We start from the raw sequence: 21,667 nt of genomic DNA, 5'->3' as shown, positions 1-21,667 counted from the left end.
TCGTTTCGCAGACGTGAACTTGTCATCTTCATATGCTTCTACGGACACAGCAATGAACAAAAAAGGCCTCGAGGTGTCTGAGGATGAGGAAAACGTCATCCTGGAGACATCGCAGGAAATACTGAGCTGGAGATCAGATGGGAGATCAAACCACGATCTGAGCCCATCTGACAGCCCGACCTTCACACGCCCTGCGTACGAGGGGATGGAGGGTTCCCCGCACCCATCCCGTCCGGTCACGCCTCAGACCCCGGCCACGCAACATGCTTGCAACAACCCGCACCAGCACACGAGCTTAACGCACGCTGCGGAGCCTGCAGCCAGCACCTCCCTCGTGCCGCCTCGCGGAGGGCAAACACGAGGCGGCTCTGGGCCCGCAGCCGGGAAAGGTTTTCTCTCGCCCCGGCTCGCGCCCTGCCGTACAATGAGGCTCATTCAGGTGGGCCAAGCTGCAGCCCTTGCGTGAGGAGTGGAAATTTATGACTCGTTTTAAATGTCACCTTTTCAACTCCGTGCCTTGGCTCAGCAACCTTTGAAGTAAACATTAGCAAATGACCAGCGTTTTTCAGAAAAAAAAAAAAGAAGAAGGTGGCGGGGGGGGAAGAAGTCATCCCTTCCAACATAAATAAATGTTCTTGCAAAAAAAAAAAAAAATCATGAAAAGGCTCACAGTCAAAACTGGCAGAAAATACCTGCAGTCGGTGATGATGTCATCTATCAACTGGGCAACCAGGGAATCCAAGTCGCTCGGGGAGCAGTTGGCCTTGAGCGCCAAGTGGACCGTCTCCAAGTTGGCTTCCTGCACGGCGCGCGGGGAAGAGAGGTTACGCTCGGGGGACACAGCCCCGGAGCCGCACGCTTCCTCGTGCACGGACCTCCCTCGTCCCCGGCAGACGAGCACCCAGCGCTGCCACCCTGACCCTCTACTTTGGTTCCTGCTGGAGCTTCAGGCGAAAAGACGGGGAAATACTGCAAAATTTCCCACCAACAGGTCATAAACCAAGGGAACGGCCCTCCSTCCCGCATCCGCTCTGGCGGCCAGGCGGGCGGCACAGCAAAGCCCTGTGCTTGTACCCCAGCGGGGATGGACTTGTCCCCTCTCCTGTCCCACCAGCCCGGCGCTGGTATCGACCAGACACCAGAGAGGAAAGGCAGTAGCGCAAGCGCCCCGCCTGACCCGCAGCGCCGGSTGCCGCGGACCCGAGCATCTCCCAGCTCACGCCGTAACGCAGCACCGGCGGCTACGCGCAGCCCGGGCACGGGGCCGCGCGCCCACGCGGGCCGCAGGGCAACGAGCGGGGGCATCGCCGCGGGCGGAGGCCACGGGCAAGATCCTCTCCGAGCGAGACGGGGCCGGAGCGCTGCCGCCGGGGAGGCTCCGGCGGTTCCCGGCAGCCCTTTCCCGTTAGACCGTGCAGTTGCCACGCTTATTTTTAGCCGCGTTCCCTCCCGCGTCCCCTCAGCCTTTCCTGTTTGCCTTTGCAAAGGGCTATTTATTGAAGCCAGATGTCTGCGAGCGCGAGGCCCTCCCCGACTCACTCCCTCCCCGCCGCTCGCCGAGGACAGAAACCCCRCGAGATGACATCACCTTCTGCCTGCCAGAAACGCTGGCGGACTTGACTAGCGGAGGCATGCGGATGAGGAGAAGCACACGCAGCGGTGAGCCTGGGGCAGGCCAGCGAGGGAGATGTCCTCCCCCCCAGCTGCTCTCCGTGCCTCAGTTTCCCTTCCGCCGGTTGCTTTTCCGCAGCTGCTGCCAGCCCCTCTGCGCAGGWAGCCTGCACCCCAGCGTGCTCTCCCGGCCCTTCTTCCTCCCCGTCTCGCCTTCTCTGTGCCCAAGAGCCCCCCAACTCCTCGTCCAGCCCCCAGACAGAGATGCACCCAGCCACTCTTTGTTCCCGGGGCGGACCGTGACACCGACACTGCTCCGGGCTCCCCTTCGGACAAGGGGCAGGGAGTCTCAGCCCCACACGCTCATCAGTGACGACGCCTTGGCGTCGCGGCACGAGCTGCTGCCCGCAGGCAGAGTCCCCAGCACCGTCCACGGACCCAGCGAGCAGCCCCCGAACCTGCCCCGCCAGCGCAGGGTGGCCCCAGCTGCCACCACGGGACTCACCAGCCGGTCGGCCGCATGCTGGAGCAGGTTTTGAGCGTCGGTCCGGTAGCTGATGTCTTCCCAGTAGGACGACAGCACCACGACGGGCTTCACGTTGCCCCAGGGCAGGTAGTAGTACTGGCAGCCTAGAAGACACAACGTGCCCACCTGCTTGCTCCCAGGGCCGGAGCAGAGAGAAAGGGGAGCAGCGCACCATTTGGCCTCAGGCAGAGCCCTCAGCATTGCTCTTTTGGAGCAGAAAGATGTGGATAATTTTCCCCAAACCTATGAGCAACAGCATAACGCATACCACGGTCAAAATGGACTTGCATGAACCTCCACAGCTGCTCCCTGCCTAGCAGTGAGGACAGAAACCAACACAAGGTGGATCTGATGCCCTGGGAGCTCCTGGTTCCCTGTACAGGCCCCTCCAACGTCAGAGCAACTGCAGCACATCTCACACAAGGGCTGGAGCTCCTCGAGAGTCCCCAGGACACCACGCCAAAGCACAGGCTTTGTCATGAAGCTAAGCGGGAGCTGTTGGCTCCAAGGTGTCACCCAGTGAGCGCTTTGAGCCAGCACGGAGGCTCGGAGGAGCAGCCCTGGCTTTCACACGCTCCCCTGGTAGCACTCGTACCCATGCCTGCCCCTTCCCTCACGGCACRCTGGTAAGATGCTCCTCAGAGCACCAGGAACCCCCAGACAGCAACTGCCACCAGACTGTTCCTCAGTTGACCCACCGCATGGATGGACACTTGTGCCAGTGCAAGGAAGGGCACAGCGTGACATGCTGGGCATGGGAAAGGGCAAGAGCGSTTCCTTCGAAGCGCCACTACATTAAAGTGCTTGCAAGGCAGCAGCCTGGCACATCACGGAGCAGCGTCGCGGCAGAGGAAAGCAGCAAACGCGCACGCGCCCCAGCAAAGCCCATTCGAATCCCACCCTGCAAAGCACGAGCGCCACTCATTCCCCGAGCCCTCGTGAGCCCCCCGCGGACTGGGGCATCTCCAAGACGTCTCCGTAACCCCCGGGCGCCCTCGGACGTCACATTCACACGGCTCCCCGTAACGCCCCGCTCACCGTCAAACACGGCCCGGCTGTACTGCGTGGTGGAGGCCAGGGGCAGGCAGGTGGTGTCGAACTTGTTGCCGTAGTTGCCGATGCTGACCTCAAACTGGATGGCGTCGTCCACGTCCTGCAGCATGGTGGCCGAGTAGAAGGCAGCGAAGAGGCAGTACTTCCGCCGCCGCAGATACTTCTGCAAGACACGCAGACCCRTGCTGAGGGGAGGCACAGCTTGATTTCCACCACGGAGCAGCTCAGAGTAAGAAGCTGGACGTATTTGGGTGAAAGCACAGCAGAAGACAGGGCCCAGGAATACGCCCAACTGCTCACAGGCTTGCACCCATCCACTCCCAGGGCAACCGTGTTCCCCCAGTCCCAGCACCTTGCCCCACACCCCACTGACCCACAGCAAGCACACGAGATGGAACAGCAGGAGGAGCCCTCACATGGCCCCATTACCTCCACTCGTAGGATGTCGTCCGCAGCAATGTCCTCCACCTTCTGCTCAGCATGTTCCGCCAGCTTGGTCTCCAACTCCACGAGCAACCTGCCCCGATAAGCGACTCCCTCGCCCTTGGGTAGGCCAGAGACTGTTGTTAGGACCATGGTGTCCTGCCCCTGCTTAAGCCCTTTGGCTTTAATCCAGAGGAGCAAGATCATGTAGCACATTTCTGCAAGTGCTTCAAAGACAGGGAGCATTTGGATAGCACAGCCATTTGCTTGGAAGGTATTTAGCCAGCAGGAATAACAAGTGGCAGGAAATGCAGTGCAGCTTCCTAAAAAGCCAGTTCAGGTTAATAGCAGGTTTCATTTTGCAAGGAGGAATGCTAATTTTGGTTGCAGGCTGCACTGGCAAGAAGCCAACTTCACCTTTCCTAGATTGAGCGTCTCGTAAGGGTCTGGGAAGCCAGTGAATTCCCTGGGGCTGCCGTAAAGGTTGACATAGCAGGGACCGAAGGTCGGCAGGAACCCAAGTCCATCATCCACTGGAGACCATACGAAAAAAGAGCAATTAGAAAGTCAGGACCGGCACCTTTCCACCCCATCCCGGGGAGACCAGTTGCACAGCTGGAGGCTGTCAAAATCCTGCAGCATCCCATGCTTATCACTGCCACTGAGGAGCAGCGGTTCATTAATCCACACTAATTCCCTCACTCGCAGGTATCCATCCAACCCCAGACTGTGGAGAGGGGACAGAGCCAACGGCAGAGCTTTTCATCCCCTTTGAGCCCCAGGGTCACTTACCTTTTGCTAGAGAAAAAAAAGGTATCGATCCTGCAGTTACGCTGCACGTACAAATCCGTGCATTCGCAGCCCTGCTGACACGGTGGGGATGGCCAGGGAGGATCCCAGCCCGCTGCTTTGAGCGCCAGGAGAAGGGGAGCGCTGCGCGGCCGGCGTGAACCAGCGCAGCCGTGTGCGCCGAGGTGACCCGCACCGATTTACACCAGATGAGGAGCTGGCCCCGGGCTCCTCCAGTCAGGGCACCCAGTAAGGCAGTGCTTGGATGAGAACCGCTCGTTTTTGTGAAATCTCAAGCAGAAGGAGCACCAAAGGCGCAGAAAGAGATCCCAAAGCAACGGGTGCCCGCACGCAGCTCCTGCTGCGGTGCACAGCGCCGACCCCCAACTGCTGCACAAGCGACACCCCACACCTCTGGGCAGCAAAGGAYATCACTGCCCAGAAGGGCCACCCCAACCCCGTCTGACTGGCGGGCAGTGGGGACATTCCCCACAGCCAACCCCTTCCCAATCCACAGGCAGGGCAGGAGCAGGAGGAAGAGGAGGAAGCGGTCTCGCTGAGGATGCCCCCTCCTCTCCCAGAGGTGCCCAGGTTCGGGCACAGCAGCGCCTTTGCTGCGCGAGCTCTGTCCAACGCTGCAGCCCTAGCAGCAGCTAAAACAGAGGAAAAAATTACCCGACGGTGACTGCAAAACAAGAGGCTAAGGGGACGTACGGTCTGCGGCTTTCAGAGGCTTCGCAAGAGCAGGAAACTCATCTGAGGCACAAAGAGATGGAGAGAAGGTTAGGAGGTTGGTTAGGTGAGGATGACAGGTTATGGGAAAGGAGAGCAGATGCTGCCAGGGGCTCTTGCTCCCAGCGAACACCGCAGAGAGAGAAGGAGGAGGTTATTAGGTAGCACTAGCCTTGCCCTCCGCCTTGAGGCTGTAAGATTCACGTAAATCGTGGCCTTGGAAGCGGATGCGAGCGTCCATCCTCAAGCCTCCGCACACCACAAATGGCAGGAGGACCCACGGAGCAGGCGGGGAGCAGGGACGGGGCTCCRGCCGCTCCCCCTCAGCTGACAGTAGGGAGCAAGCAGCTCTCCTGGGGAAGACGGGGTGCAGGCACCCGGCAGCGCGGGGCGCGGCGTTGCACCCCGAAGGCACACCGCGTGCGCAGAGCCGCGGAGCAGCAGGCGCCCGCGCGCCACGTTCCAGCCCGGCTCGCGACGGGGGTTAGCGCAGTCCAGAGCCTCAGAGACTCACAAAACCAAGGGAGCGGAGAGGGGGGAGTCCAGGCACGGTGCAGAGGTTAGCAGAGGTCGCTAGCAGCCAGCGTTACTCGTGCAGGTTAGGGCAGCCTCTGTCCCCCCCCCCCCATCAGCCCCAAACTGGGCACCAGCATGCCCCAGCCTCCCTACAGAGGTGACAGCAGTGTCACCCAAGCGATCCTGCTGGAGCCTGTGAATGGGTCCTCTCCTCTTTGGGGGGTCACTTGAATCACCTCTTTCAGCCCAAGTTTCTGCCACCGGATCTAAAGCCCCCATCCCACGCGCTGCGACGGCCCTTAGCAGGCACCCAAGGACAAGTCGCCAGCAAGGGCGGTAGGATCCCGGTGGCACGAGACAAGGACATTTTCCTACGTCTGCCCTCGAGTCTGCCCGTTCGGAGTCACGCGCCGCCCAAGGAACTGCCGCTGCCTCCAGCCAGCAACAGGGAGAGGAAGCAAAGAGCAAGAAATCCCTAGCACCACGGCTCTGTGGACCATCCCTACCCAGCCCTCAGGAGGACTTAAACATCTTCAAATGCCTGTTGGGACATGACTCCAGAGCTGCCCCTGAGGGTACCAGAGATCCTCCTTGTGCCGCCACAAGGCTGCACCCAGCTGCCTGAGGGTGAGCAGGGCCCACCTGCCCTGCCCGTGCTCCAGGGGCACACGACATGGACCAGCTGCCAGCCCACCTCGTGGGTGAGGGCTGGTCACGGGATGGGAGAACTGCAGGGATCCAGGAGCCTGTGATGGGTCAGCACACACCATCAGCCCCCGAGAGGGACCTCAGCTTCAAGACAGGGGGCTGTGGGATGGAGCAGGGTTCATCCAGCTCACAGACCGCACGCTGGATGCTTCTGTAGCACCACCACTCTGCTTTTCTCCACCTACACCAGGGACTTTGCAAAGACTATCCCAGTTTTTACTCTTCAAAGCCAACACCAACCTCCAGCCACAAGCATGCACACACTGCTGCACAGGCATGCACTGCAAACTGCCATCCCACCACCTCACCCACCTTCCAGCTCCCCGCCGGGAGCAGAGATCTTGGACATGCACAGGTACGCCGTGCCGATGATATCGTTGTGCGTGAGACGGTCCCTGCAACACAGCGTGGGTTTCAGCGGTGCCACCACCTCTGCGCACTGCGGGGGGTTCGCCTCGCGGGGCTCCTCACCCAGCGGCGGCTCTCCCATCTCCCCGCTCACCAGTCAGTGACGCGGATCCTCATCTTCTCACACATGGAAGGGAACTGAGAGAAGAGGGAAAGGACAGGAGCGGTCAGAGGTGGCCACCTCGCACAGGGCAGGTGCCTGGGCCGAGGAGCCCCAGCAGGGCTTGGTCCACCTCCCTCACCATTGCCGGCAGCGTGATGATCTGGTTCCACTGCGGGTTGGCGTTTTTCTCCAGGATCTTTGAGTAGAGCTGGAGGTGGGAGAAAAGGCAGGAAAAGTCAGTGCCTGGACCAATTGGCCCATCGCAGCCACGGAGCGTGCTGCCAGACCTTCTCTCGCACGCACGGCAAATGCATCTTTATTTTTATTTCCAGCTCGCAGCACTTGGGAGGCTTCCCCCCATCCCCATTTACAGAGCTAAATCTCCAGAAATCTACATTCCAGAACAGTGGTCCTGGATGAACCCTCCTTGAGGAAATCCAAGTTCCCCTCCAGCCCCAGCATCTCCCTCCTGACATCTCCCCGTGCTGCAGGCGAGGCTGAGGGACGGGTACGAGGAACCCCTGTGGTTTGTGCAGCTGCTCAGGGCCTTCCTCCCACTACCCACAGACCAGAAAGCCTCAGGTGCCCCAAATAAAGGTGCCATTCAACAGCTCTGCTCCAGGGGGGCTCTGCACAGTGTGGATAAAACCCCCAAAAGAGAGTGCTATGGGGCCAGTCTGGGGGACTGAGAGCTCACCCAGGAGCCCAGAGCCACCAAAACTCCATCCTGCATTTACTCAGGGCAATATCCCCTCTTCTTCCCTAGCCCGTCTCCCCTGCCACGCACCATCCTCCKGGGAAGATTTACAGGGCAGGCAGAGCCTCAGGGCTTCAGCACAGTTCCCAGCAGTTTCCAGAAGCGCAGCCCAGCCGGGAATTTGTTTTTGTGTTGTAGCCCTTTCTGTTAGCCCTTCCCCCAAGAGCTAAATTGCTAAACTTTTAATACAATAGCACCACTAAGAGCCCACTGCAGAAATTACACCCGCGCAGCCCGGTACGCAGCATCTGACCAGCTCGGGGTCTGGAGCGTGTTGTGCACAGCAGGGACAGGCTGCCCCACGTCGGGGCATTGCAATGCAAAGGGAAGCAGGGCAGACTGGGGCAGGGAGAGCAAAACCACGTGTGATCGGTTAACTGGGCATGAAGCAAAAGCTCCAGAGAAACAAAGCAGCTGCCTGAAAAGGCAATCGACCCCTGCAGAGGAGCTGAGGAATGGAAATACTCTGCTTTATACAAATATACACGTATATATATATATATAATATGTATATACACACTATATATTTGTGTATACATATATATGCATAAATATAAGGCCATTCACCTTCTTCCTTTGCAAGGAAGGGCCAATACCTTCACTCGTCAAGGCTGAGGCAACTACTGCAGCCCAGTTGATGCACAGGAACGGGACCCTGAGCCCAAACTCCACCCCCCGGAGCAAGGATGCTGAGCACAAAGTACTTGGGGAAGAACGGGAACAGCACGGCAAGAGGCCACAGGGACTGCCAGGACTCAGCTGCGACAGGGGCTACCAACGCCCGCTGTGGCCACGGGAAGGTGAGAGGTCACTTGGCAGCTGGGCCAGCCACAAGGCTCATTCTGCCATTAAATTAGCCAGGGTCCCTTTCTCCTGGGCATTTTGGCCGTGCCCACCTCCATGCTCCCGGGCAGTTGCTAGGCCAAGAGAAGCGAGATTTCCCAGTCCCGCTGCTCACCGTCTTGCCTGCAAAGCTGACTTCCACAAAGGGATCGACCAGGTTCTTCTTGTTGCTCTCAAAGCCGAAGATCTGCCGGACATTGTCCATGACGGCATCATCCACTGGAAAAGGAAAGAGTCTCTGACCATCTGCAGAGGCTGCTGAAACCTCAGCTAAGCACACAGCATCCAGGTGCTCAGCTTTATACCAAGAGCCCAGAGGACTCCAGCTTTGCCAGTGAGTTGTCTCACTAGCACAACTGCTCACGTTGAGGGACAGCTGTCCACCCTGGCACAGTGGCTAGAAGTACCCCTGGCTTTTTGCATAGCATGGAGGAACACCTGGGAGGTAGAGGATTCCCCTGGCAGGTCTGCAGCCCTCACCAGAAATCTCAGCAGCCCTCACCAGATCCAAATCTGGTCTCATAACTGCCTGGTCTCTTTATTGGGCAGGTTTCAGCCTCCTGGGGGAGCCAAGACACCACCATGTAGCTGGATCCCATCTGCAGTGCCTCCTGCAGGCCCAGCTGTTTTCGCCATAAGAAATTACATCCTCCTCCTCTGGGAAGCTCCCCAAAAAGCTTCGAGGAAGTCTCCTGCAGCAAGGCCGAGTGTCGAGTGTCAGTGACCCCACCGCCCCCACTAGAGAAGCGGATGGGGAGAGCTGCTGCCCCGAGCATGGCTACCCAACCCAGGAAGGCAAATACCAGTTTACACCAGCAGACAATCCAGTGTGTAACGGCTGACCAATATCTGCAAGGTCTTTGGACCAAGGCTGAGGATAATGTTTCCTTATCTAAACCCTTATTCATATATTTCGCATTGTGGCACTCCACAGTGCCAACAGCTGGATCCACTGCACTCTGTTCCAGCAAAGGTAATGCTTACTCTGGGGCAGGTCTTCAGCTTTGAAGATCTTCAGGGAGAAGTGGGCCCCCCTCAAGGTGACTCCCGTGGGACGCAAGATATTCCCTTCAATATCTTCCTTGTCTTCAGTGATTTCCCTCTTCTCCATCTGCAGGACAACAGGAACCATCAGGACAGGAGAAGGGGACTAAGCCTTCTCCCAAAGCCCTCAAATGAGCAGCAGAGACCTGCAAGCAATACGACACCTGGCACCTTGCCCCACCACGTATGACCCTCCTTATAGAAACGAAAGGAAGGTCCAAGCTGTGGCTTCGCTAGGAACAGCACCAGAGCACCCAGTATGTTGTGTCACCTTGCACACACAGGCTCACATCACTGGAAAGCTCCACTGAAATATTTAAAGGCAGATCTGGGTTTTTTTATAGTGTATAAGGATGCAGGGACTGGCCAGCCTGCACACCCGCAGCATTGGAGGAGCAAGCTCATAACTCTTTCCCCTTGCAGCCCCTCCATACAGAGAGGATTTGACTCCTGTGCGCAACGTGAGGCTTCACCAAGTGCCAGCAAGCAGGTCACAGAGCCCAGAGATTGGATACGCTTGTACTACTTGTCCCAAGGAGCCACCGCATCACCACAAGGTCGAAACACGGAGCAAACGTTGCTGTAGGAAGGTCTCTCTGCCAGGGCCAGGCTGGTACTTACGGGAGCTTCATCCCCAGGCCCCAGCACGAAGAGGCTGACTTTCAAGTAGCCTTTAGCCCCTGCTGAAAAATCCTCAGGGTCAGAAAGCAACAGCCATTTTCTGAGAAAAGCATGTTCTGAGGGAGAAAAAAAAAAAATCATGAGCTAGGTCCTAGACATTCACAGAATTAGCTTATACACTGTGGGGTTTTTTTTAATAATAAAAATAAATACCAAAGAGAAGACAAAGGGGTGGTGATGATGGGTAGAGGGAAATATGTGGGTTTGCATATAGAAATGTATGGTGCAGATACAGTTCACAGATGATAGAATCATAGAATCAGTGAGGTTGGCAGGGACCTCTGGAGATCATCTAGTCCAACCCCCCTGCTCAGCAGGGTCACCTACAGCATGGTGGACAAGGTTGCCTCCAGGCAGGCCTTGGAGATCTCCAGAGAAGGAGACTCCACAACCTCTCTGGGCAACCTGTCCCAGGGCTCCGTCACTCTCACAGGGAAGAAATTCCCCCTCACGGTCAGGAGGAACTTCCTGTGCTTCAATTTCTGCCCATTGCCTCTTGTCCTGTCACACAGGGCAACTGGAAAGAGTTTGTCCCCGTCCCTGCAGGTACTTGTACACACTGATCAGATCCCCCCTCGGTCTGCTCCTCCCCAGGCTGCAGAGGCCCAGCTCTCGCAGCCGTTCCTCGTAGGGCAGGTGCTCCAGCCCTCGGATCATCCTCGTTTATTCTCACTGCATAGGTGTGCATAGATAACGTGCACACGTGAGTATGCAGAGGCGTGTGCATGTGTGTACAAAACTAACGGGCATGTGTGTACAAAAGCGCGAGTTTGTGTACAGAAGTAAATGAGCCCCTAGGCAGAGGATATCAATGTTTAGGGATAACTATGGTGTGTATGTGCATGTTCCTCTATGTTTAGTCCCAAAAAAGGCTTCCTCAGAGAGATTTCCCCCGGATTCAGAAAGCAAACTTGCCCCAAATCTCTAATGCCTGCAGCAGCTACTGAACTCACTTGGTTCAGAGTAAATCGTCTCGACATCCATCTACAAAACAAAACGGAAAAAGGAAACGTTCACCATGTGCTATGGATTAAAGTGACTGAAAACACAAGAGAAGAGCAGATAGCAAATCCTTACCCGAAATTCCCCAATCACTGAGTCCATCCGGAAAGACCGAGAATCAACAACCTGTGGGATGAAAAACAGGCAAAATACTAAATCCAGCTCTGGAAAAAAGGAAAGATGCTCCTGCCCTCTCTGTGTGCAGGACCCTGGTGCTACCTGCACATACAGGGCTGAGAAATGGGGAAAACCTCTGGAAGTGAAGGCTGCTAGAACTTACTGTAATGAAGATGGGTGCATCGAACAACTCGGCTGGTGACTCAAAGACATTGAAGAAGAAGGTCTGTACAAGAGACAGGCAAGAGAAAGGTCTGAAAACAGCCACAGAAGCAATCCCCTGCCCCAGCTTTGATCCGCACCGCTCTCCTTTTGAGGTGTTCCCAAACCTGCTGGCTAGAGCCATTTTGAAGTCCTGTTAAATGAGACCCCAACCAGTTCATAACAAAACCCTTGTGAAGATGATGTCCCAATAGGGGCTGCTCTCCACGCACCCTGATGTGCAAGGTCTTTGAATTGGCTTTCACCATCCTTGTCTGCAGAAGCATTTCTGGATGTTTCTGTGGGGCTCCACATGCTCTCAGAGGAGCGATGACAAAGCACAGGGACACCTGAAGTGGGCCGGGGGCAGAACTGGGGACAAGATAACTGAGTTTTTCCCAACGCCCAGCAGGGGCAGAAGTCCCCACTCACCTCGTCAAAGAAGGGACTATTGCCTTTGCGTATCCTGGTCCTCTTCGTCTGCCCAGTGGCCGTGACCTTCACCACAGGCTTGATGTTGACACCGGGGAGCTGCCTGCCCTCGATGACTCTCACCCGGATCTGGAGACAAGGGGAAGGAAAGAGTAGCAGGTCAGTCCCTCAGAAGAAGGTGAGCACCATGGAGGATGCCTGGGCGGCTGGAGGAGGGAGCCCGCGAAGGGCCTGGTAAGAGGGAAGAGGATGCACCAGAACCCCAAGGGGCCCCTCGCGAGAGAAAGACAGACCAAACCGCTCTGGAGGGTTCAGTTCTGGAGACTTCACTTGAGTATCTTAAATCTCACATCTCAGCCCGCTGACGGTGGTTGTCAGTGGTTAACGCATTTGCAAAACCCTCAGCCGTTCAGGCTGGGGGACTGGAAGACAGCGAGCGTGCGGACTGCAAGGGGAAAGASAGCCACCAGCGCAGCCTGCAGTATTTCTGCAGCATCTCAGACCCCGAGGGAAGCACAAAAGGACACGTAACGTGTGGAGCCAGTTAAAGAACAGCTCATCGGGGCCTTGTTCCGCAGGTCAGTGTGTTGTCTGCTCTCACCTTACTTTTGCCGTGCTCAGGTTACGCACGGGCAGCTCTCTTTTCTTTGCATTTCCTTCAATTTTACCAAAAATAGCAAGTAATACATGTCCTTCTCGATTCCRCACACCCTGTAGCAGCTCCAATAGCTTCATGTGTGACCGTGTAGGACCTGACAAGCTTCATAAATCAACAGCGCGAATCGCTAGGCGTTTCACAAAGCAACGCCAAGAGGAAGGGAATGGGTGGCCGCTCCACGTCCACCAACGGGTCCACGTCCACCCCACCAGGCTCTGCCAGAGGCTGGGACATGGCAGCTCCATTCTCTGGAGCAGAGGCCAGGCACTGGGAAGGGCTCCCAGTCAAAGCACCTCCACCAGCATCGCAGGAGGCAAACGACCCGCTCGCCCCAGCACGGCTCACCTGGAAGTCCTGCGGCTTGTTGGACAGGGGCTTTTTGGGTGAGGTTTTTCTCCGCTTAATCCCATGGACATGGTGCACAGGTGGCTTGCGGGGCAGGGTGGGCTGCTCGGACCCCGAGGGCCCTGAGGACGGCTCGGTCTCATCCCCCGTCAGAGTCTGATCTTCGGTATCCTCCTCACCGGCCGTTTCTGCAGGAGCAGGAGGCAGGTCATGGTGGCAGCGCAGCGCCAGGACGCGGAGGAACACGGTGCATCATACGAGACGATAAAGCGAGGGATCCCGCGCGTTCACGAGCTCCTGTTCAGCCCAGGAGGGTCCTCAGAAACACCCCTGAGCTGCAACCCATAACCGCTCTGCCACACTGAGCTGCAGAGACCCAAAGCCGCAGGTGCTGCAGCTTGCAAGGAGAAAGCAGGACCCTGGACCTGCACCCACCCAGYGTCACCCCACGAGCAGAGGTTTCTCCTCACCAGTGACCGTGTCGGGCTCCGCCGGGGCCGGCGCTGGCTCGGCGGGGGCGGGAGGGGGGAACAGTGGGGCAGCTCCTGGCGGCGGCGTGTAGGACACTTGTAGGATGAGGAAAGCCTGGAAAAGGGGAACAAACCATCACGACGGGCATCCAGAAACGCCGCCCCAACCGGAGCGGCCACTCCAAGCCCTCRAGATGCCACCACCAATTTGCTGCCCAAGCGCCGAGGACGTGGCCAGGAAAGCGGCAGTAACCCGGCGAACGCAGAYGCCCGCCGTCCCCACGGAGGCACCGCGGCAGCCGGGGGCCAGCCCAGYGGTGCCGTAGGGGAAGCAGCCGCTCGAGAGGTCCCACCTCACCCAGCGCGGTCACGCTCCGGTGGCCGCAGCTCCGTACCCAGCCACCGCTTCCTCTCCGGTTTCCTCTGTCCCCAGGCACAGCCCCGAAAAGCCCTTCTCCTGCTTAAATGCATCTCTTCCAACCAAAACGGTGCCGCGGGGAACYGCACCCGTTTGCTCGCTGCCGGCAGGAGAACCTGCGAGGAGGCGCTCCGCGATACCGGCGGGCACGGCCCCTCGTGCCGCTGTCCACCGGAGCCGGTCTCCGGGGGAGGTGGAATTAGAAGCTTAAAAATTAACGTGCTTCCTAAAACTCGGAGGGCCTGAGGGCGATCCGCTGCCCCAGCGGGGAAGCGGGAGGACGCGCCGGGACCGGCAGGCTGCTGCTCGCAGGGACGCGGGAACGGATGGACAGGCGCCAGCAGGCAAGCGAAAGAGGAACCATCAGGGCAATAAAAGCCCCGGGGGAGCCGGCGTAGGAAAAAGGCYGCTTCCTGCCATAGAAACACCTAGAGAGAGCTATTTCCACGCRTCCCCGGAGGGAGGACGCATATAGCTCGCTGCTCGAACACCGATGCAGCAGCTCAAGGAAGAGCGACGGGGGAAGCACGCAGGGGACCGTCCCCCCGCACGCAGAAACCACGCTCCACGGGGACGGGGGGTTTGGGGCAGCCGCTGCCACCGAAAGCACCCGGGAGCATCCCGGGGAGGCTGCAGCGGAGCAGGCTGCGCGTGCGTGCGGGGCCGAGCGCAAGCGTGACAGCTCCTCCACCCCAAGGCCGAGGAAGACGAGGGCGGAAGGTGAGGCCGAGGGCAGGTCCAGCACGGCGCTTCCTTTTGCCCCTGCGACACTCGGCAGCGGTGCCGGGAAGGAGCACAGAGAGCTGCCAGGGGCGTCCAGACCTCTGGGAAACGCTCCGGGCCCGTCCTGATCGCAGCAGCACCCCGAGGCGGCTCGGCCGAGCCCCCAGCCCCGCTCAGGGCCGCGGAGCTGCAACGCACCAACGCGTCCTGGCCACCAAGCCCCGTCCCACGGGCTCATCCCTGAGGTTTCTTTCCAAACGCGCAAATCAAAGCAGAGCCGGCACACGAGGCGTGATGCCGGCCGCGTCCCGGCTCGTCCCCACCGCCGGTCCCGGGACCGTCCGGCGCAGGACTCACCCCAGTGTTCTGCTTCTTGGTGTCCAGCAGGGGCACGTTGAAGGAGGCAGCCAGGCTAGGGGTGGACAGGACATCTCGCAGGGGCACATGGGCTTCTCCCAAAAACCTGGGGAAGAAGAGCAACCGGGCATCAGCAGGGCAGGACGCATGGGGAAGAAGCCAAGGACCCACCTCAGGTTCAAACTCAAGCACCAGCTATCGCAAAGAGACCGACCCAGAGGGTTAAAGCCYAACGAGGAGACAGTTTCCACCTCCTCTCTCAAGGCACGGAGCAGATGAGCAAGCGACGGGTGCTGGAAATTTCCACCTCTCGGAAACACAAACCAACATCTCTGGCGATGCCCACGTGGGACRTGGACCTGCTCGAGCACAGCTCACGGCTCCGCGCCTGGGCCAGGACCGCTGCGGCGACTATCGCTTGGGCCTTTGTCTCTTTTTTAATCAGGGGAAAGCACCTAGAAGTCCATTTTCAGGAACTAAGAGCCATAAAGAGAAGTGCTAGTGGAGTTTCTTTGCCAACAGTGTTGAAAATAAAAACAGAGAAGCAAAAGGTTCAAAGATTTCAACGGGATGGAGGAGAAGTCAATGAGCCCAAAGTTCTCAGGAGCCAAAAGGCTGGTTTATATCCACCATAAGCATCTAGCTGCGTCGTAAAACAAAAAACTACCGCAAGTTTTTCTTGTTGAGACTTCCTTCTCTAGCGTCACGTAGGAGAGGAGACAGGGGCCCACGGCGCTAAACCCCGGGCCTCGGCGCGCCGCAGCGCGGAGCCCCGCCAAGGCTCGACGCCCCGACAGGTCGGCCCCCGTGCCCCAGACCCTCCGCCGGGGGCTCTCGGCTCCTTTTCTTCACTCGCGTTTCGGATTTTGTGCGCGTACCCGTGTGCGGGTTAACACCTCCCACCCCCCAGCTCGGGGGGGCGGGGGGGGGTATTTTGGGAGATTTCTCGCTATAGATCACGGCAGGGCCGGGAATTTGGGTAAAGCCGTGGGACCGAGCAAGCACGGGGCGATCCCTCCCGTGCCTCGTCCCCGCGGCTGCAGGGCGTCGCTGGGCTCCCCCTGCCCTGCGCTCGTTCTTAAACCTTCGGCTTTGGTTTTTTTTGACTATTTTTCTTTTTTTTTTTTTTTGGCTTCCTGCCTTTKTTTCGTCCCTCACCGCTGCAAGCAAGTCCTGGAAGGACAAATTTTGGGCTGGAGCAGCTTTTCCGATGCTGAACGGATCCCTCCCCGCTTCCCTTCCCCCCCGTTTCCCTTCGCAGACAGTCATGGAAACGGCCTCTTTCTCCAAAAAAAAAAAAAATACAAATAAATAAAAAGGTTTTTGCCTGCAGCAGCTGCATGAGTCTGCAAGGGTGGAGGATGCCCTAGACGGGTGCTAAAGCAGGCGTTAAAGCAAACTCGGCCCGATCACCCCGCTCCCCGAAGGCGCCGTCCCCGCCGGGACCGCGGGCCGGACCTTGAGCCTGTCGCGGGTCGCGGCAGGGTCTTGTCTCAAAGCAGCCGCYTTGCTGACGCGGGGTCGCCGTTAGCGGCGCGTGTGCAGCCCCAGCGCGGCCGAGCGGGGCGTTTTACTCCCCGGGGAGCAGGAAAAGCAAAGAGCAACGTCGCCTACGCGACGGCACCTTCCTCCGGAGATACCTGCTGGCAGCAGCAGGAAATCTGGCTCCCGGCTCCAGCGACTGAAGTTTCCCTGGCTCGGGGAGCTGAAATTCCTCTCCCGTTTGCCCTCTTCTATTTATAGGAACATGCGGAGTCACCAGGCTGGATCAGCCCCGGCGTCCAGCTCGCCTGCTCTCCCGGCCGAGAGCGAACCCCGCGCCGGCACCGACCGACGGGCGCGTTCGCCCTCGCCGCGGGTCGCTCGCGGAGCCTCGGGGCGAGGTCTGGGGCGGAGGGAGACGGGGGGCTTCGCCGCGAGCCCAGCTGGYTGGAAAGGGGAGGAGAAGGGGGCCCCGCGGCTGTCGTGCCGCGAAGCCGGGGCCGCGCGCGCMCGTGCACGGACCCCCCCTGCCCGGCGGCTCCCGGCCGCGTCCTACCTGTTCCTGCCCACGGTCTCGTGGTCCTTCACCACCACGGTGAGCTCGGCGCCCGGCTCCAGCGGAGCTCCCTTGAGGTCCCACTCGAAGCCCTGCGGGGAGAGCGGAGCCGAGGTCGGAGGCGGCGGCGCGGGCAGCCCCGGGCACGGGGGGTCGCGACGCTTTCCGCGGGCCGCAGGCGAAAGCCGTGCTCCGGCCAAGGGCCTCCTGCGTGCTTTCGTCACGGGTTAAAAGCAAAAGAGAAAACACGGCCAAAACACCGCTGCTTGTTTACCAAAACCCGTTTTTTTTTAACCTTGATCTGCAAAGCAAGGGTCAAAGTTAGGAGGAAGGCGGGGGGAGCACAAAACCCTCCTCCCCCGGGACCAGGCTGACGAGCAAAACAAACCCGGGTCCCCCCCAGCCCCGACCCGACCCGCACGCCGGGGCCGCGGGCAGAGGCGGGTCGAGCCCTTCTCCCCGCCGGAGCCGGGCCGGGGACTCTCCGGCGTCTCGTAGGGGGCTGAGCCGCAGCCGGCCCCCGCGGGGACGCCCGGCATCGCCCTCGCCCGGGGCCGGCGGCGGGGACGGCGCCTCGCTCACCTCGTTCCACACGGGGTTCACGTTGTTCTTGATGACTTTAGTCTTCTTCTTCACCCCTGCGAGGAGCAAGCGCACGGGTGAGGCTTCCCCGCGCCASCCCGCAGCTCGGGGCCCGGCGCCATCCGCAGCCCCCGCGGGCAGGATGCGGCCCTCCGCTCCGGGCCGAGGATCGGGGATGCTCCGGCCGGGACGCAGCGGGGAGGGGACGCGGCTGCCGCCCGACGCGGGGCGACGCCGGGCACCGGGCRGGCTCCGAGCCCCAGCGCGGCCCCGAGGCTCGCCGGCGAGGAGTTTCCACCCACCGTGCCTCAGTTTCCCCACGGGGAAAGCGGAGCAGAGGCTCTGCCCGAGCCATCGCCGCTCCGGGGCGGCGAACACCCAGGGCCGCCGGCCCRAGGGGGGAAAAGGAAAAGGAAGACGAGGGCGCGGGAACAATAGCGGTGACTCAAACCCGGCGGTGCCCGAGCCCGGGCCGGGCCAGGCAGCGCTCCGCCACCCCCCCCCTTCCTTCGTTTATTTTTTTTTTTTAAGCCTTGCCAAATTAATCTTTCCTATTTTGGATTTTCAAGCAACTCTGATAAATCTTCCGGCCCTGAAATAACGAGCCGGCCCGGACCCAGGCGAGCAGCTCCCGGGAGGAGAAGGGCTTCGCCCGCCGGCGGACGGAGTCGGGGGGTGTTTCCTGGACGCAGGCACTCCGCCGCGGCGCTGGGGCACGGCGCGAGGCAGCGCGGGCACGCTCGCGCCCTCGGCCAAGCGCTCCCACTCGCGCCCCGTCTCCCAAGGGAAGGGCCCCCGCGCGCGCCGGCTCGCGGATTTGCCGGCGGAGTTATTTCCCACGTTCAAAGCGGTCGGAGCCCGACTTCGGGCGAGCGGCCAGGGCTCCCCGCGGGGACGGGGAGGCGGAAGGAGCCCCCGGCCGGCTCCTCTCGGCCGCGGCGSCGCCGCCTGCAACCGACCCCCTTGGCTTCCCCCGGCTTGAATCACGGACGTTTTCCACCCCCTGGAAAACGACGTCTGTAAAACCACGACCTYCAAGAAACGCTTTTGAAGTGCAAAACCACCGGGCCCCTCTTTGCTGTGCTCTGCGCCCGCCCCCCAGCCCCAGCCCCGTTCGCTGCTCTGGGCCCCTGCAAACGGTGACAAACGCAGGTGCCCCCCAGGAGAGGGCACCTCCACGTCCCCCCCACCCAGGAGCGGGCACCTCTCTGCCCCCCTCCCCACGTCAACGAGCCCCTGCACGAGGATTTTTGCAGATCTCCCGCTAGCACCCGGCTCTGCTAGCAGCTGAGCGCGCTCAGCGCCCGGCGCGATCGCAGCCCCGAGGGCGCCCGCCGGAGCGCGGCACCCCGCCGCCTTCGGCTGCTCCGGCACAGGCACCCCGGGAGTTTCCCACCCGTCCACCCGGCCCCGAAGGGGCGGCAGCACCCGGGGGGCGCGCGGGACGACGGGGACCGCCGCGGGGTCCCGGTCGCTCCCCAGCCCGGCGCCCCGGGCCGGAGGGAGCCGCGGTCCCCCCCCCCCAGCGCGGCGGCGGGACCCTCACCTCGGAAAGTCAGGCTGGCCACGGGGTCGCTGTGCCTGTCGCCCTTCTCCAGGCCGGGGAGGCGGCCGGCGCGCTGCAGCAGGCAGCGCAGCATGGTGCTGCCGGCGGCGGCTCCGCGGGCGTCCGGGAAGGCCGCGGCGCGGGGGGGCGGGAGCAGCGCGAGGCTGCGAGCTTCCCTCCCCGGGGCGGGTGGGGGGGGGACACGCACGCCGGGGGAGGCCCGAGCGCCGGCACTCGCGGACGCTGCCGGTCCCTGGGAGGTCCGGACGCTGGGGAGGAAGCGCCGGAGGGGGGGCCCAAAGCACAGCCGGGGCTGCCGGAGGGCCGAGCCCCGGGGATGCTGCAAGCTCCAGAGATGCCCAAGCAGCGGGAGCCCCAGGGATGCCGCGAGCCCCGGAGATGCCCGAGCACCGGGGCTGCGGCTGCCCAAGCATCGGGACCTCCAGAATGCCACGAGCCCCAGAGATGCCCAAGCACCAGGACCCGGGGATGACACACGACTGGGGAGGCCAGAGCACTGGGGTCCTCAGGGATGCCCAACCACGAGGATGCCGCAAGCCTCAAGCTGCCTGAGCGCTACGACCCCAGGGATGAAACATCACAGGGGATGCCGGAGCCACCGGCACCAGGGATGAAACGTAACTGGAGATGGCAGAGCACTGGACACTGGGGGGATGCTGCGAGCCCCAGGGATGTCCAAGCACTAGGGCCCCAGGGATTTGGTAGGCCCCAGGGATGTCCAAGCACCAGCACCTGGGGGTGTTGTAAGCCCCAGAGATGCCCAAGTACTGGGAAACCAGGATGCTCCAAGCTCTAGCGATGATGCTAAAGCCCCAGGCCCCCCCCAAGGATGCTGCAAGCCCCAGGCATGCCAAAGCACCATTAGCCCAGAGACGATGCACCTCTGGAGATGTCAGAGCAGCAGGAACCCCAAGGACCACAGGGAAGGTAAGAGCTGAGGATGCCACAGCATCATGACCCCAGGGACGATATGTCGCTGGAGACGGTGGTGCACCCGGACCACTGGAGGTGCTGTGCCACCAAGGCAGTAGGTGATGCTGCAGCATCAGGACCATGGAGGTGTTGGAGCACGTGGACCACCAGGGATACCACAAATGGCAGGGACACTGCGGCAAGAGGGACCACGGGGACGACCACAGCCAGGGATACCAGGGCATCAGGACTCCTCGCTGCCAGCRATGCCACGGCATTAGGCCCCCGGGAAGAGCCCCAGCTGCCTGGCAGTGCTGGTTCCCCTGCAGCACGCAGCCCTGGGGGTCTCACTGCAAACCCAGCTGGGAAGCGGCCGTGGGGTGAGACGGAGCCAGKGTCTCCCCTCCCACGGGAGGGAGGGTGCCCCCTCGCCCCCCCGAGCTCCAGGCCCAGAGGGTGAGGCCACCGCGCAGCAGCTTTGCATGACCACAACCATGCACGGGGCCACCTCGAACGTGGGACAGGGACCTCCTTGCCCCAGGGAAGGTCCCCCTGGCCCGGCAAAACGGCAGCAGACGTCGGCACAGGCGCGCACGCGCTCTCTCTCCGCCCACCCCGGGGATTCAATAAGCAGCTTTTCCACCCAAAAGACACCCGGCGCGTTGGGAGCGGGCTCGCTCGCCGGGAGGCGAAGCAGCGTGCCGCAGGGGCCCGGCGCGGGGAGCGGAGCGTCCCCGGCGCGCTACAGACGGCTCCCGGGGATTTGCCGGCGGCCGTTTCGCCCCGGCCCTGGCCCCAGTCGGTGCCGAGCGGGACGGGGGGCTGCGGGCCGCCACGGCACCGTGTCCCCCCCGCGCCGCCGCGGCACCGTGTCCCCCCTGCGCCGCCGTCGCTGCCCGCAGGGGTTAACAGCGCCGAGCGTGGTAACGCGACCCGGACGAGGCCATGGCGCCAGGGACTGCGGCTGCCGGGGTGCCATCCTGGCGGTGCTGAGCACCCCCCCGGTCCCGCGCTCACGCAGGCACCCGGGGGGCTCAGGGCCCGGCCCGGGAGGGCGGCGAGGAGGCGGCGAAGGGAGGCAGCGGCGTCCCGGCAGCCCCCGGCTCCCTCCTCCCCACCCCCATCCCGCTCCGGCGCTCCTGACGCAGCATTTGCGGGAAGCGACCCGGGGTGGGGGGGACCCGGCCGTGCCCTGCTGAGCCCCGTGGCGGGCGGCGCGCCGGGAGCACCCCCGGGGCCGCCGAGGCGGACGGGGGGGGGGGGGGACGTTGCACGGCCCAGCCGTGCCCGAGGGGCGGGCGGACGGACGGACAGGATGGACAGACCTGCTGGAAGGGCGCCGCAGGGAACGGGTGGGGACGGGCCCAGCACCCCGCCGCTCACCTTCGAAGACCACGGAGCARTAGGCGTCGCTGATGTCCGTGTCGGGCGTGCGGACGTTCTCCGCGTGCAGGATGAAGACGCGGAGCATCGCGCCGGCCGGGCGGCCTCGCCGGGGTCGGCCGTCGCCRCCGTCTCCGCGATCCCGTCGTCTCCGCGATCCCGTTTTTATACGGCAGCACCCAGGCAGCTGAAGCGGCTCTTAAAGGGGAAGGGCCGCGGGCTGCCGCGGAGGAGCCGCCGCGGCCCCCAGCGCCGGCCGAGCCCGGGG

The 21,667-nt window shown here is 61.5% G+C and overlaps 1 protein-coding gene across 9 annotated transcripts in view; it reads right to left on the bottom strand.

Annotated features, from left to right (window-relative positions):
* DYSF (dysferlin) overlaps positions 1-21,537 on the bottom strand; it is a 116,748-nt gene extending 95,211 nt beyond the window's left edge. For 3 of the 9 annotated variants that reach the window (XM_085308209.1, XM_085308213.1, XM_085308214.1), the window contains exons 1-22: positions 19,084-19,209; positions 17,538-17,593; positions 16,956-17,047; positions 14,918-15,023; positions 13,420-13,534; positions 12,950-13,137; positions 11,947-12,075; positions 11,477-11,539; positions 11,272-11,322; positions 11,148-11,178; positions 10,135-10,250; positions 9,454-9,580; positions 8,585-8,688; positions 7,009-7,077; positions 6,861-6,904; positions 6,671-6,753; positions 5,117-5,158; positions 4,031-4,146; positions 3,620-3,733; positions 3,176-3,353; positions 2,117-2,241; positions 693-799 (exon numbers count right to left, since the gene is read on the bottom strand). In XM_085308209.1, coding sequence (XP_085164335.1) covers positions 693-799; positions 2,117-2,241; positions 3,176-3,353; positions 3,620-3,733; positions 4,031-4,146; positions 5,117-5,158; positions 6,671-6,753; positions 6,861-6,904; positions 7,009-7,077; positions 8,585-8,688; positions 9,454-9,580; positions 10,135-10,250; positions 11,148-11,178; positions 11,272-11,322; positions 11,477-11,539; positions 11,947-12,075; positions 12,950-13,137; positions 13,420-13,534; positions 14,918-15,023; positions 16,956-17,047; positions 17,538-17,593; positions 19,084-19,177 — 2,150 coding nt within the window. In that variant the 5' untranslated portion in view covers positions 19,178-19,209. Of the gene's footprint in view, positions 1-692; positions 800-2,116; positions 2,242-3,175; positions 3,354-3,619; positions 3,734-4,030; positions 4,147-5,116; positions 5,159-6,670; positions 6,754-6,860; positions 6,905-7,008; positions 7,078-8,584; positions 8,689-9,453; positions 9,581-10,134; positions 10,251-11,147; positions 11,179-11,271; positions 11,323-11,476; positions 11,540-11,946; positions 12,076-12,949; positions 13,138-13,419; positions 13,535-14,917; positions 15,024-16,955; positions 17,048-17,537; positions 17,594-19,083; positions 19,210-21,399 lie in introns of those variants that run through there. The other 6 variants (XM_085308210.1, XM_085308215.1, XM_085308212.1 and 3 more) reach the window with 3 other exon arrangements.
* Positions 21,538-21,667: the final 130 nt, after the last annotated feature.

The sequence above is a fragment of the Rhea americana genome, unplaced genomic scaffold (genome assembly GCF_003343005.1).
Source record: "Rhea americana isolate MKP2758 unplaced genomic scaffold, rheAme1 scaffold_270, whole genome shotgun sequence".
Lineage (NCBI taxonomy): Eukaryota > Metazoa > Chordata > Aves > Rheiformes > Rheidae > Rhea > Rhea americana.
Note: the sequence above shows the minus strand (reverse complement) of the source record. Positions and strands in the feature narration are given on the sequence as shown.